The 16616-nt window shown below is 39.0% G+C and overlaps 1 protein-coding gene across 1 annotated transcript in view; it reads left to right on the top strand.

Moving 5' to 3' along the window:
* LOC126235164 (G-protein coupled receptor GRL101-like) overlaps positions 1 to 16616 on the top strand; it is a 412667-nt gene that overhangs the window by 194016 nt on the left and 202035 nt on the right. The window contains exons 12-18 of the mRNA XM_049943896.1: positions 958 to 1077; positions 4410 to 4521; positions 4680 to 4754; positions 4922 to 5065; positions 5161 to 5232; positions 13780 to 13851; positions 16394 to 16465. Coding sequence (XP_049799853.1) covers positions 958 to 1077; positions 4410 to 4521; positions 4680 to 4754; positions 4922 to 5065; positions 5161 to 5232; positions 13780 to 13851; positions 16394 to 16465 — 667 coding nt within the window. The remainder of the gene's footprint in view (positions 1 to 957; positions 1078 to 4409; positions 4522 to 4679; positions 4755 to 4921; positions 5066 to 5160; positions 5233 to 13779; positions 13852 to 16393; positions 16466 to 16616) is intronic.

The following is a 16616-nucleotide window of genomic DNA, read 5'->3' as shown; positions in this document are numbered from 1 at the left end:
TGCCGTCACACATTATTTGTTACATATAAGAAAAGGAAAAATGGTTCTGAGCACTAAGGGACTCAACATCTGTGGTCATAAGTCCCCTAGAACTTAGAACTACTTAAATCTAACTAACCTAAGGACATCACACACATCCATGCCCGAGGCAGGATTCGAACCTGCCACCGTAGCAGTCGCGCGGATCCTGACTGTGCGCCTAGAACCGTAAGAAAAAGAAAGAAGTTGTCAGTTGATACAACAAGCGAATACGGGCAGTCGTAATTTTTGTCGTCAAATAATGCATTTTTGGCCAAATGTGTTACAGCTGGCATTGCATACTGAATGATGTAGGTTTTCCGTCGTTTTTCCAGATTTCGTAGGTGATTTGTGAAAAATAAGAGTACCCCTTGATCAAATACAGTAATGTTTGTTACAACTAAAGAAGCAAGCAATTATATTCTGCAGAGGGATTCTCGAACGAGCCACTGTGGTTGGCTTCGGTTCATCTTGGACGACCCAAACTGTTTATTGCTGCTTACGATCCCGCTCTTACGAATATATCCAGTCTTCTTCTCCTGTTATAGTATTTTCATTTCATCAGTCGATTTTTTTTATAAAACCAAAGGAAACGAGACTACTTTAGAGCTTCTGCCTAGTTATGCGAAACCACCAAGAAGAGTCCTCCTCCACAGCTAATTGTTGATGTGAAGTTGAGAGTACTTGGTGCTGTGTTTAATCTTTCTTTTCCGAAGGGGCTTTTTACCAAAAGGTGAACGAACGATTCGAAACATTGCTAAGAGTTGCACATTTATACGAAAGTCGTAAAAATACCATCCAACGTAGAATTTCATGTGATAAACCCTCCTCTTGAGGATTAGTTATATACGTTAATAAAATCGTGAACGATACGGTGTTCTAACTTCTCTGTAGACCCCGTTCACGAAATAAATATTATTTTTTGTAATCGTTTTGCAGAGAATGTGACATGCCCAGAGGACACATTTAAATGCAGAAACGGCCCGTGTCTCAACATGTCACTGCGCTGCAACGCCTTCCTGGACTGCAAGGACACTTGGGTTGACGAAGACGGCTGCAGTAAGTAAACACTGGCTGCCTCACAACAGCCAGTTAACAACAAGCAATTCCCTAAGTCGGTTAGGTATTGATGCGTAATTATCCATTGTCACATCTGCAGTAATAGTAACTCACAGAACTGCTGGTTGTGGCTCAGCAATTTCAGAATAATGTAATAATTATTTTCTTTCTCTGTTTAGACATTTTTTTCTAAATTAAAACTCAGACACCCTTCAAATCATTCATTTTCTTTGTCTGTGGTATTCCTCTGTCTGCAGTACACTTTCATACGCTCACTGACCCGCTTACCTTGTTTTTCTGTCCAAGCACGAACATTTTTTTATAGCACCTCTCAGTTTATAAACAAATAAATTACGTGTTTTTCCCTAAAAATATACCTTCACTCTAACGTCTGCGGATCCGATGCTTTAGTGTTTCTAGAATTATATCTTCATGGTGGTCTTCTTCTTTCCGTAGTAACATATTTATTTCGTTTATTTCAGTGATTTGGTACAAGTAGCACTGAAACGTCATTCGCTCCTACTCAGTATGATCTCTCGACGTCCTCCCGTACTTATCTGTTTGTCAGAAGTAACTATCCATCTTGACTTAGACAAAATTTGATTTATAGGACATCCGGAACTGAAAGGCATGATTAATAGAGTGACATCCGCTTCAGCTATAATAATGATTTGTTGTGTCCAATACAGGTTCTGGAAGTTAAAACCCCTTTTTCAGCTACGTAAAACCTGAGAAAATATAACACAACGCATCTGGGATAACCAGAAGAACAAACTAAGAAAACAAGAAAACAAGGATACTCACTAATTCTACTTGGTTATACATTACAAACGGTCGGGCCAATCAGTTCCACGGCTCCAAGTCACTGCATCTTGGATGTGACTAGAAAAAAGAGGAGAGATCCAAATAACCAAACAGACCTAAAAATTTAACGTCCAGGATGGTGGGATGAGAGAAAAACCAAACACTGTACTCACACTGTATCACGTGTTCATTCATTTTGCCTATGTTCTATTCCTTGTTCCCTAATACTTCACGTATTTTTAGATGACTGTGAGTTATACATCTTGACGGCCTACCACAGCCTTGTAACTGAATTAGCGAAACGCTTGGACGAGTCAGTCCCAATTTACAATATCTTCCTCAAAAACGACGTCAGTTTTCTCCCTCTCGCACAAATTTGCGCCGCCGCTCCGCGCCTCCAGACTCCTCCATCGTGACCTTCCGTTCAGTTTTTGCTGGCGTCTATAGTAAGCGGCTGCTCGATGGCGGACATAATGTGTACACTGTTGGGTTTTGGTTCTTTTTCGCTCCGTCCTACCTTCTACATGCTACATTGTTCTTCCAGAGGTGTTACATTGCCCCCTCCTCTTCTTTTGTATGTTTGGTTTTTTATGCTTCTGAAGATGGGATTTCAACACTCTGAAACAGGACTTCGAGTGAATAAATCATTGTTACTACTTAAGCGGATGTCATTCCATTAATCGTCTTCATTTAGTTCCATATCCATCATTCTTCGTAGTATACTTTTCTTAGGAAATATTTAGATTTCCACTGTAGTTCACCGCAAGCATTCACTGACATAAAATCATTCGTCCAAGGTGATACAGTTCTTCTTGTAGATGTTTTTTGTCTATCCATGTTCGGTTTCTACGATTTGATTTTCGCCGACATTTTCTTCTAATTACGTCTCTTGTCCATTCCTACCAACGTAAGTGACTGATTATATTTTTGAATCACATCTAAATCAAGTTCTGAAAATTTTTAATTCAGATCTGTTGTTTCTCACGAGCTCGATGTTTTGTGCTGAGAACCTGAGGCATATTTGTCGAGCTATGTGTTTCAGAAAGTTGATTTCTACGGTTGATTCTTCTGGACTTTTTAATAGTGCCGCAAGGTCGTTAACAAAAAGTGGCATAGTATCCTAAGGATTTATTTCCTAACTGCGAAGTTAGGAAATAGGTCTGCCAAGGTCTGTTTGACTATATTTACGAGTTTGGTTTTCGTTCCAAATTCCTTGGCGATACTGTCCATAGTCTGTTTGGCCACAGACTCTAAAGTTTTTTTTTTTATTCTATAGATAAAATCACAATTTTCACTACTCTGTAGTAGAATATCGACTTCTAGACTACAGCAAGCAGGTTCAGATGTATGTTGAGTTTCAGGACAGCTATGCAGAGATGAAAAGTCTCACACTGGAAAGACGACTGTGGAGGCTGCATTAAACCACTCTTCAGATTAAAGGCCATAAAAATATTGTCAAAAATGTTCAACATAGTAGTGAGGTTATGCTTAAGATATTCTATTTGTTTCTACCCAGGAACTTTTCAGTTGCATTCAGACCATGCAACAGAAGCGCAGCGCTGCTTTTCATGCTTCTGGAACATTCTCCATTTTCCGAATTGTATTACACACCTGATATAAATCTGATAAACGAAAGTAATCGAGTGATACCCTGCTACACGAGAACAGTCATTTCAGAGTCGGGATGCTCATCCGGTTCTTTATCGTAATAGCTAAAACATATTTCAATTGATGAGTCAAAATGGTTTAAGAATAATTGATAATTTCGTCACATTTTAGTCACACCTACAAATAGCAAACTGTTGACCTTTCAATACATAATGAGCTTAAAACTCAATTAGGGCAAATAAAAAAAGTCATCTGTCATCCTACGTGGCACTGGCGTTACAGAGTTTTGAGGACATTATGTATTGAAAGGTCAGTTGTTTGTTACCTGAAGATGTGACAAAAGCGACACAAAACCAGTCATGATTAATAAATAATTCTGATGATGCTACTGCGGTTTTATCAATTGAAACGTTAATTACAGTTGTGATTGCCCGTAATACCAAGTGATTTGTAGCTAAAACAAATTTTAATGTTACTCAAACTAATAGAGAAGACGATTAGGGACCTAAAGTCGAAACCGTGCTGTCAGGACAGATGGTAAATCACGCCTAAACACAAAAGTTAAGAGCATTGTCATGTAGCTTAAGGTACTGGATTACTGTCCAGTACAGAGCCAAAAGCTTTGTATCATCGCACTTGCAGCTCCATAGCGAAAGATCTTTTCTCTAATAGGTACGACAATGAGATAACCAAGACTAGGGTTTCAGCCCAAATAAAAGAATAGTTGTTTACTCTGTAGTAATACTGAGAAACGTTCATCCTTAAACAATCTGAAATATAATCATTCGTGACACAGATTTCAAAACGAAAGGCTCGCAAGAACAAACTACAAGTGAGTTAGTGTGTTTACAAGTCAAATAATTTAAGGTATATTATTTTGCCACTCTGCCGGTCACCAAACAAATGGGTACTTATTTCAGCGTTCCAGTGCTCCACGGAACCTCGATGCGTGTGCCACGACACAAAAATCAACTGCACCAGCCTTGGTCTGACGGAGTTCCCGGCGGTCATTGAATTTCAGATAAATCGCTTGTAAGTATTATTCAGATCATTACTTGTTCCTCAAGAACATTTAGTGTAGCGATTTCGAGAAGAATTTGCAAATCTTCCTACATCACGTCATTATTATCTCGCTTAATATCCAGTTGTTTGTTTGTGCTTAAGTAATGGAGTAATTCTTATTTTCACAGTTATATGGCAAATAATTTGTTGAATGAAACACTTAATGAAGATTCATTTTCGAAACTGGACCGACTTGTTTACCTGTAAGTAACAGAAAAACTACTTTAAATGGTAATGAGTTACAACATCATATTTTACGCAGTGACTTACATTAGCTCTTGGACTTTATATTTCACAGACTTAATGACTGTAAACGTATAAGTACGATTTCATATATGAATATGAAATTTGATGAACCATTCTATTCTAGAGATCTGAGGAACAATAGTATAACTAGACTTCCCGCCATGATATTCCGCAACCTCTGGCGACTACACATTCTCAACTTACAGGATAACCATATCTCCGTCATAAACAACGGTAGCTTCTTCGGGTTGCCAGATTTGCGCACACTGTGAGTGACATTCGTTTCAAAAACGTTCCATCAACTTGTTTGCCATGTTCCCATTATAGCTACTCGTACTTATTGAATTTTCTTCCCCCTTACAGCCATCTACAAGGTAACGGAATAGAAGTCTTAGAACCAATGGCTTTTTACGGACTCTCGTCGATTACTACGTTGTGAGTATTGGAAATTTAATATTGTTCTCTGTTATCAGTAGTATTTGGCATCATCTCTCTCGTCAATTCAAACAATATAGACGAAATGTTTTCTTACAGCCATACTACCATTTCAGTGTACAGATTATGCATTCAATACGGACTCATGGTAAAAGCATAGCTAATCCTACATCTCCGTTTAAAAAACACGCTGACCTACTACATTTGTGTGAGATAATATCTCTAGTCTTAAATATACGCTTATCTACTTCTGGTACATGTTATAAATGCTGTCCTTTATTTACTTTATAGAACACACTCTCCGTGACAGTCGTCTTCTTGTTTCCACGAAGTAAGCATGACTAGAGACTGTCCATAAATAGTAACATACTAATAACATACTAACAACTATAAAATAAATCCATACAGGTTATGTAACCTTAAAACAGTTACAAGACTTGCTGAATAAGAAGGTAAAATTTTTCAACAGTACAACTATTTCGTACAACGAAGTTTCAAAAATAACATTTACCTTAGACAACGCATTATCATGCAGAAGACATTACGCTGATGCTGTACATACAGCCTCGGAACTAGGTGGGATATATTGCACCACAAAATCAGTCGTTGAACACAAAAAGAAGGAAGTCTAAAATTTTCTGAGCTGTCGAGAACGATATCATTCGAGACGGAACGGCACAGAAGTAAACAAGTTCATTTCCGCATAGTTTTATTATGTTATTTAGAGGACGGTTAATTACTCCTTCATAGGCAATATAAAGTTTGGTAGGTCACTAGCACTTTATATAACGATATCTGTTTTGGGTTTCGACTTCCATATGACATAACGCAGTAGAAAAGATACAAACAGAGATATTTAAAAACTAGGAAAAAAAATTCTGCCAATATTGATTTTCGTCGTGTTGTTTCAAGTTCCTATATCAATGAAACGGTAACTTGTTAAAAATATGAGGGCGTGCTGAAAAGTAACACCTCCGAATCGTTTTTTTTCTTTTTTTTAACTCTGAAGGTTATTAACTTTCTGCATCTTAAGCCTCCATGTCTACGTATTTATTTCTCAACATAGTCATCCTGGCAACGAACACATTTCTCCCAACGGGACTCTAATTTGGTGATACCTTCACTGTAGAATTTTTGACATGGTTGTGGGAGCCACAACCTCCTTCCTGATGTCCCCGCTTCATTGTCATCAAAGTGCACTTCTCGAAGGTGATCCTTAAGTTTTGGAAACTGATGAAAATCGCTTGTGGCTGAATCGGTATTGTATGGAGGGATGGTCGGTGACAGTGAACCCAAGCTGTCGGACTGCTGCAGATATCGCAGGGCTCGTGTGTGATCTGGCATTGTCCTGCTGATGGAGAGGCTGCTCCATGTGTGGACGAACTTTTAGATTTCGAAACTCGATTACAGCACAGTGCTTCTTACACGCCTTCGTAGTTACGTTACACTCCGCCCTTTATAGGCTACAATTACGAGCCGTCTAACGGAAGAGGGCTACAAGTATGTAGACGTGAACAATAAATATGTAGGGCATTAATAACATTTGTTTTATTTAGAAAGACTTAAGACTTTTGACATAAAATTTTTGCGGCATTACTTTTCAACACGGCCTCGTATATCATTCTGTAACTGTTTTATGAATGAAAAGGAAACAAATTGCACTCAGTTCCATTAAAGCGCAATTCGTTTTATTTTCGCTCCAAAATGTGAAAATCTTCTATTATAAGGAACGAAAAGGTCACTTTTATGAGTTAAATACGCAAATTAGTTTAGGAACAAACCTTTCTAGAGAAGAAAAAATGCATCGGTTAGTCTCCAGCGAAACATATAGAGGATATTGTGCCAGCTAGAATACGAGATTGCTGTATCACGAAATTTGCGCAAGTATTACGTCACATTAAAATTCCCCAAATCCCTTTTACTTCTAATAAGAGAAATTTTTAACGTCATAAAAAGTTAGTTACATTGGCTGTAAACTTCTATTAAATCGAACTTATGCGCAGAGAGCGCTAAATGATCCAACTATCGAACTGTATTGATTGATTTAAGGAGAAATAGCGACCACTCACTTTATAGTCTTGAGACATGATTTATTACTCCAGCAGAAAGATTTAGGACCCCTGCAGGCAAACCATCAGATTGCAGGCAATCACAGAAACTTTTATTTCTTTTGTAGACCACGTGTAGCTAACGGCTGGGACTGTGATTCTGCTAAAAATTACTAAGAGGAGATGGAGTCTACCTAATTGGTCACACAAATGTTGACGATCGTTGTTATTTTGGTTACTTATACATCATACAATCGACAAAATTACGAAAAATACTCTAGTATCGATTTTACAATTATAGGAAAATACCACATTCAGATGCAAGAAGTTTAATGTCATACCAGTTTTGCATACCATTTAGGTTCCTATTGAAGCATGCTTGTAGAATAGCTCCATACTTACATGACAACTCTGCAATTCACATTTAAGTACCTGGCAGAATCTAACAATCATATACAACCTCTTGTTCGTCGAAACGGACCTACTTAATGACTGGGAAGCTGCTGAGGCCTCACCAGTACTCAAGAATTGAAATAGATCCGCCAAATTATAGACCTATTTCACTAAAGCCGATTTGCAATACGGTTAAAGAACAAATTATGAACCAGAGGAAAAATGCTCCTATCGGAGTACAAAAAAAAAAAAAAAATGAAAAAATTTTCTTATTTCTTTAAAAGACTCTGAGTGAAAAATGGGGTACCAGCTGCCTCATTCTACCATCCTCAGCACGTTCAAAAAGTTTACCAAAAATTTGGGCAAGCGAATGTATTAGCACGCTTTTAACACGCAACTCACATTAAACTCTCGCAACCTCTCGTAACTGCAACTTGCTAACACCCATCAGTCCATCGCTAAAAGTCGTTCATATCAATGCACTTAGATTTGCCCATTTTCAAACACTCGTCTAGCCTAGCTCATTGTCATTATGCCTTTGTGTCTCTCTCACATTGACTGTTGTCTCACAGCCACAGTCTCCCTCGTTCGGTACTACTACTACAGCCTCCTTTGATTGTCACTGTGTTCCTCTTGCTCTCATTTAGTGCTAGTACCTCATTCATTCATTCCCACTGCTGTTGTATCTTCCCGCTTTCGTTAACTCTCTCCTCTTCCTTGCCGCTGTCATAGACTCTGTCCCTCATTATTACTGGCTCTCAACCACATCCACTTTTCCTTCTCTTTACTCCTCTCCCGCTTTAACTGTCTCCTTCAATCTTCCCCTAGCACTGTTCTGTCACTGTCTACTATGTTCCACTGCCTCTGTGTCCCTCTGTTTCTCTCACAATGCCATTGTCTCATTCGCTCTTTCCATACCACAACCAGTGTTTACTATCTTCCGGGCTTTATTACTTTCTGTCTTTCTTCCACTGCCACTATCACAATCTCTCGCAAAATAACACCTAAGATCTGGATTTCACGTAAAGAAAGCTTTATCCTTTATTTCAGTACTAGCAAATGGGGTTTCCAGAACCTTTCTGATGATAACGGAGACGTATTACGGCGTCTTGGAATCCACGGCTCAGTTTTGGTACGAAGAAATGAAAAAAGAACGTTTTTTCTGGTCTTCTAAGGGACCACCCATGAGTTAACAGTGCCTCCATAAACCCCCCTACGGTCCACTGTAAACCACATCAAATGCAAAGAAACCAATGGATTTGCTCTATTTGTCTAAGCTCGAGGAAATGTGTAACACTCTTTCTTTGACTCTGTACTGTAGGGCAGTAGCACAAAGACAATTATTCTGTTGGAATACAAATGGTTACTAGCGCAGTGGTTATGCTAAACATATGAACCTATCTCTGTGTCACCAATAGATCGAGCGGTATGAGCTCCTGAAAAATCCCTTTTTCATGCGCGGTGATTTGGAACATATTAGATACGCATGCTGTTGTATGCGTACCGATTACATCGAAGAAAATGATTTATCGACTAGTAGCTAACTCGAATTCAGAACACGTCGTTCTTGTGGAACACAACTAGCTCTTTATTCTCACGGGACAACTGACCTCTAATCAAATTACGTGCCTACTGAGTATCGCCTCAGTTGTGCAACAGGATTCGTGATTTCCCTTCAGAAGGCCACAGTTCGAGCATAAGCTGTCTGTCGTTTCTGATCAGTGCAACGATTTAGGAGAGGGACTGAGCAGCCCTCCTTGATTGCTTGCAGGTGATGCTATCATTTGCCGATATTTAAAGTCATCAGACGATCAAAACCAACTGAAAAAGATTTAAACAAATATCTATATGTTGTAAACAGTGGAAATTGACTGTAAATAAGAAAAAGGGCAAAGTCCTCCACATGAGTGGTAAAAGAATCCGCTAAGTTTAGGATACACAATATATCACACAAACCTAATTGCTGTGAAATCAATTAAATACTTCGGAATTACAGCAATAAATAACTTAAATTAGAACGATAATGTAATAATATTGTGTAGAACGTGAACCAAAGGTTGCTATTTATTTGCAGAAACTTAGAAAATGCAACCATTCTACTAAAGAGACTGCCTACATCACGCTTGTTTGTATTCAGCTGGAATACTGCTGCGCGGCGTGGTATCCGAATCTGATAGGATGACGGAGAACATCGAAAACGTTCAAAGTAGGTCACCTAGTTTTGTATTATCGTGAAACAGGGCAGAGAGTGCCACGGATATGATATGCGGATTTGACTGGCGATCATTAAAACAAAGGCGTTCTTTGTTGCGGCAGAATCGTCTCATGAAATATCAATCACCATCTTTGTCCAAAAATGTGAAAATACGTTTTGGCGCCCACCATCATAGAGAAAATGATCATCACAATCAAACAAGAGAAATCAGAGCTCGCATGAAAGACGTAAAGGTTCGTTTCTTCCAGGGAGCTGTTCGAGAGCTTCAAGGTAGTTCTAGAACTCTCTACCAGGCACCTTAAATCATGTAGATCTAGATGTAAAAATATCAAGCGTAATGATTATGAGTATCGAGATATGAGATACAGTTCATTGCTAGAGCCGAATCTTCCACATGTCGGTTTTCTTTTTCGACATATTTCGTCAAACAAATGCACCTCAAAGAAAGCAGTCTGGTGGATTGTTATTTCTCATATGTGTTTCAATTGCATATGTGTAAAGAGTGACTTATACGTCATGCACCTAATCGCCATCTTTCTGATTTGATTTGAAATGAATAATGTAACAGTATATTTAACACAATCTCTTGGTTCCTATAATGGATAACTAACCAAAATAAAACTAATTGCAATAGTTCTTTGCATATGTTCCGTAGATTCAATCTAATTTCAGTTAGTGCCTTCAACAGCACTGCCCCAGCGGTTAGGCAAACGTTGTCCATAATATAAATTTTGTGAGAGAGCCGACTATCTGATTATGAGTTTCTTCTGAAAAATATGTATGAGGTATAAAGCAATTTTAAAGTTTCTGTTTGCAGTCAGATCTGTAAACAATATTTTACTTTTTTATGGAACTGGAGGTTATTATGTTTATCTACAGGATAATAAACGGGAAAAAATATTATAGCAGTCCCAAATATAAGTGAATGTATCTGAAAGTGTTCGAAATCCACAAGTAAAGAAGTATTCAAGCATCAAAAATCATCGACTCAACATCATTATCTTCTGGACGCTATGCCTTGCAGCTACAAAAATTCTTCTCTGTTTTCTTGTTTCTTCATTACGGCAAGTATTTACCTCCAATATATATGTTATACTAGTCCGTCTCCGTAGCTAAGTGGTCACCGTATGTGGCGATTATGCAACACACCCTGCTTCAGTTCCCGCTACTGCCAGGCATTTTCCTTCGAGTGAGGGATGGAATGGGGTCTGGTAAGCGGGCAACGGTGGAGAGAGCTTTGCGCTGAACCGGCGTCAATCCACCTCAAATCCAAATGACGCCATTGGCTGGGGATGTCGCGATGTCCGGTTCGGATCGGAATGTCCAGACATGACTAGTCGACATAGCTCTATCTTTAGTTAGATGTTACAGTATTTTGCGTCTTCGGCTTTCTATTTTCATTTTTTTGGATAACTTTTTCCTTTCCATACATTTGTAAAAAATTTATAGTGTCCAAATAAATGTCCAGCACGTTCAGCTTTCCTTTCTTACATAGCTCCTTTGATGTTCCTTAGTTCTCTGATTTCTTGGAAAACATCTTCACTAAATTTTCTTTGTGTCCCCCCAAAGTCGCTTCTAAGGGGTTTCCTTCTTTCTTCAACAGTTTCTGGCTTTCATATCCAAACAAGAGCACAATCTACAAAAAAATACCTTCACAAACTTTTGCAAGAGATTCCTTACAACAATAGAGGAAAAAATTAATGTAAACAGATATCTGGAAATTCTTCGTTTTCGAGCTGGTAATGAAAGTTTACAGTTTAACTGACTGGAGTTCATCAACACAGAAATTCATAATAAATGGTCGAAATGTCCTGAGCTTGCTTCTAAACACTCGTGCAGTCGACGAGTCACTGACTGTCGCACCTTTCAAATGATGCTTTCGAATGTTTCCGCCGGTTTCCATGGAAAGCTGATGAACAGTTTCTGCACCCGTGCGATCTGTTACACAGATCAGTTGCATAAGATACCCGCTCAAACAATAATCTGAAGAACTGAGATCGGGGGAACGTGAAGACCATGGATCTAGTCCTCCTGTGCCTATCCATCTGCCATTATAGATACCCGCCAGTGCATATGGAACAATGAAATTTGCTGCAGATCCATCATTCATAAACCACATGTTCCTATTTGCAGGGTGCTCATTTTCTAGGCTGATCTGAATGAAGTACCTGTAGACAGCACCTGTGTAGCGTGCCGGGAGAACTTGTAGCCCTACCAAACAGTCACCTACAACTCCAGCGCATACTTTAATCTTATGCTGATGTCTAGACTGCACTGTAGAATGAAGATTGCGATCGGCCCCTAAGCGTTGATTGTAGAAGCTTGTTTTTCCAGCTCTTCAAAACGATGCCTCGTCTGTAAACAAAAATCAAGAGACAGACAACAAACTGGCAGTTTGTGCAACAAACCATCGGCAAAATTCTACCGTGAAGGGCGACGGTCAGGCGAAAAGCTCTGCAAACGATGAAAATTATACGTATACATGAGGTGCTCGTGCAATATCCTCCGTGTTGAGTTTAGAGATGTACCACATGCCAGGGTCACTTACCTTGCGCTGCTATTTGCCACTTCTTCGACAGCCCGTACAATATATTACTCCTGTTCAGGCGTACGAGCAACACGCTGTCTTCCTCGGACCATTGTCTGTGGTGCTACGGATCCCGTCCAGTTAACGCAACGATACACTCTGCCGTCTTCGGTCTGGAAACTCTGGCTGATACGGCTGTACAGCCTCGTGTCCCTTACTATTCGCACGACCGTACATAAAAATCATGTCTGCCTGCTAGCGAAATGAGCATTGTGTCATATCTGAACGGAGCACTTGCGGTTAACTAACTGCCTGTAGTACATGTACACAGTGAACACGTTGAAAATAGACAAATGACGAATGTAAACAAATCTACCTGGCAACACAAAGCGATCTGGGATACACGGAGTCAATTGCGTTCATAGATAAGTGAAATTGTTGCTGTGTATCTGGAAAATCATTAAACGTTAGTTGTCAATAATCACTCGAAAACGAAGAATTTTAGGACATATATTTATGTGATCTTTTTTTCTTGTTTTATTGTGAGAAACCTGTCCCCAAAGTTTGTAAAACTATTTTTGAAACGTCACGTATATGAACCATACGATAATTTTCTTTTCATTTCCTCTTATAAACAACTTCAGTAATAGTCGTTCAAATGGCTCTAAGCACTATGGGACCTAACTTCTGAGGTTATCAGTTCCCTGCAACTTAGTACTACTTAAACCTAACTAACCTAAGGACATCACACACATCCATGCCCGAGGCAGGATTCGAACCTGCGACCGTAGCGGTCGCGCGAATCCAGACTGTAGCGCCTAGAAGTGCTCGGCCACTCCGGCCGGCAATAGTGGTCTTATTTCGTTTAAAACAGGTTTTGCTATTGCAATTTGTTTTTCTGACTTCTAGAGTACAACTGTTTCGTCTGAACTAAGGTGCTGAAATAGTAAAACTTATCAACGATGTCTATTAAGACAAGGGATGTCAATCTAGATTGTAACTGATTATTGGAGCCGGACGACCTGAATGTCAGTAAAGTTGCTACGTGGAAGACAATGGGATATAAAAATACCATTTCGTAAGTACAGAAAAAGATAATAATTTTGACATTAGTACGGAGCTGAGCACAATAGTATGATGCTGAAAGTACCTCTACCCTTCTGCTGACGCCCTGACTCGGAGACAACGTAACGACAACACTAATGCGTTTTTCTCGTAAAACAGGAAACAATAAGAGAAATTTGCGAAAAAATTAGTGATTGAGGTTCGGATGTGTAATCATACTGCACGTCGAAAACTTAGAACGTAGCACAACTACAGACTGAGTTTCGCGCTTTTATGTACCTGAACTTCCTTTTTCGCAGGGATCTGAAACACCAGAGGATACGCAACATATCTCGCAACGCCTTCGTTGGGCTCAGAAGTCTCGTCGCCCTGTAAGTATCTCTCCCTAAATGTAACATAAAAATCTGGCTTAAAACGCCAGATACGTTTTAGTTACCAACTGAACAAACATATAATGGAAACGAAACATAGAAACTGCTTATGAGTACCATTTCTGTTTATACGTTCGAAATAAAACATATTCCATACACATAAATAACAGCTGGTACGAAAAATTCCTCATTCTTCTCTCCCGAAACTGGCGGAATTCACTGCCGAAACAAGCAACCCTTTTCCCGTATGGGCCATCAGTTCCGTTGTATTTTAGTGTCTCCGTTGAAGTATACTTCTAGACTAGCATAGGAAACTGAAACAGACTGAATGAGAAATGCCACGACCCCTACTGACTCCTGTTTCTCCGTGACTGTTACGAAAACGTAGCTATCTGGTTATGTTCTGCAACCACTGATGCAATATTATTAATTAGTGTTTCTATTATTTATCAGAGCACAGGACTGCGAGTATCAGTCTATCGTTCATCATCTGGTAATTTATCATGCTTAATTCTATCACAAAACAATTTACAAGCTGCAACATAAAGTAAAACCTGTCGTATGTTAACTTCATTCTAAGATACCATAGAGAAACACGTAACACAAAATATTCGCACACAGTCTGGTAATTAAGAAATGTATCTTGCTGCGTTCTTTGTAAGGACTGTTACCATAAAAATTTCATTGTCTTCGCAAGTATCAGTGTAACGTTAGCTTAATGTCACATCTAAACGTTTTGACATATTATGGCATTTTTATTGTGCAACACCCCCTAAAGGGAGAGCAACAAGTTGGAGTAAACATAAGATGAACATTAATTACAAATGAAGACTGTAGGAGAAAGGGTACTTTAAGCTTATTTGCTACGGTATAATGATTACGGTGGCTTGAAAGAAGAGATACGTGTGGAATTTCTAGTTACAAAATCTGGTTTGATGAAACTGTTTTCTACGGGAAGCAATGCCAGGAGCAGTGCTTGGCAAAACAATTCGGCTTCTACCCATCATGGTAAGAAAACTTCTTATGTTCTAGAAAGTACAAACGTCATTCCACGTCGAAGCTAAGCTCGCGAGGTGTAGGGCAGGAGCAATGTTAACGGACCACGGAGCTTGAATCACAATAAGCGAATGATGGAACGGACACAGATTCTGGTGTACCATTACAGATAACATCGAACTCTGCTACATGTGTTATCCGCCCTACTTTGCTGGAAACCAAGGCTGGGAAGGGAAGGGAGTAGTCAATCATTGTCATGCTGTGTTTTCTACAGTCGTAGGCAAGAAGTTATCAAAAGGCTTAGCTGTATGGAATTCGGACATGAGGTGGACGGCATCGAGTTTAACTGCGAACAGCATGTTCGAAAGGTATAACCGAGGTCTAGGAGTAAGGGAGCGCTGGAATTTGATTTATGCTACCCATTGTCAGTTTCTGAATTAGACTAAAAGTGTGGAATTAGAAGGCATTAGTAGAATCAATAATTTGATGAAAGCATCATTTCCGTACCAGACATGCTGTTTCAGTGTCAACCACAGCAAGTTTCGTGAAAGGAGATTTGTATTGTATAGCCAAAGCAATGTGAAACATATAGTGGAACTTCTGTAAGTATACATACACTTTTTGTTAATTTGCGTATAATTTAGAATTCAAGCAATTAATGAACCTGTTGTGTGCAAAAGCTTTTGTAATAAATAGCCACCCCTATTCGGAACAAAATAAAAAGACTTTCAAAGTTACGTAGGGGTCAATTCCAGAAACAAATATTGCCGCTGCTTCCAGGGATGGGTGCCGGTGGCGCCCGCTATTGACATATTTATAATAAGCTGAACGCGTCTTGAATTCGAGCACTCAAGCAAAGTCAGGAAAACTCGCTTCTCTGATAACGTCTGGTAAAGTTGTAAGTGCACGACGCATGTATAATAACAGCTAATTCTGGGTAACAAGCGGGTAAATCACTTAATATACGCATCACATAGGAGCCTCACCCGCCACATGAGAAAAGTTACAATAGCACTAGAGAATCTTAAAAAGGGCAGAATTACAATTTCACACTACTCTGGTTGATAAACAATTTTCAACGTATTTTAAGCAGGAAATAAGTCAGTGCTCTAGAAGAACATTCCAAGCCGAAATTGGTCTCTGTCGGTATGACAGTATAGTTTTCAGTATAGACGCCGCAGACTTGTCTCTTACAAATAGCATAATCCTCGATAATGTACGGCAAAAACTGTCAACGGTTTATGAGATGTACTCGCTCCCGAGTCCACTGCATACATACATGTCGTGCTGTATTATTTATTGTCAAATCAAGAACATTGTCTTCGATTGCTATGTGTTGAAACTGAATGATACAGAGGAATTAAAAGTAAGTAATAACATCAACAAACAACACATGATTACAGAACAGACAGATCTCAAGTGACACCAGCACATAAAATACCTTATTTTTGTATAAGCTTTCTTGAATACATCGTTTCTTAAAATGATTGTTACTGAGGAAATAAGTACCGCAGTTGTTTGATAAATCTGAAAATTACTGTTTCAGTGACCTGTCTTTCAACCACATATTCTACCTTGCAGACGGAGCTTTGAATGGAATGCCTAAACTGGAAACATTGTAAGTAATTGGCCCTAAAATTATAAATATAGTTTCAGTACATTTCATGTTTGCCTCATGTGCATTTTGAAAACTATTTATCGCCAAGTGTCACGCTCTCTTCATCAAACACGCAAAAAAATCTTAGAGAGTTTAATTTATATGTTTTTAA

Source organism: Schistocerca nitens, chromosome 2 (genome assembly GCF_023898315.1).
Source record: "Schistocerca nitens isolate TAMUIC-IGC-003100 chromosome 2, iqSchNite1.1, whole genome shotgun sequence".
Classification (NCBI taxonomy): domain Eukaryota; kingdom Metazoa; phylum Arthropoda; class Insecta; order Orthoptera; family Acrididae; genus Schistocerca; species Schistocerca nitens.
Note: the sequence above shows the minus strand (reverse complement) of the source record. Positions and strands in the feature narration are given on the sequence as shown.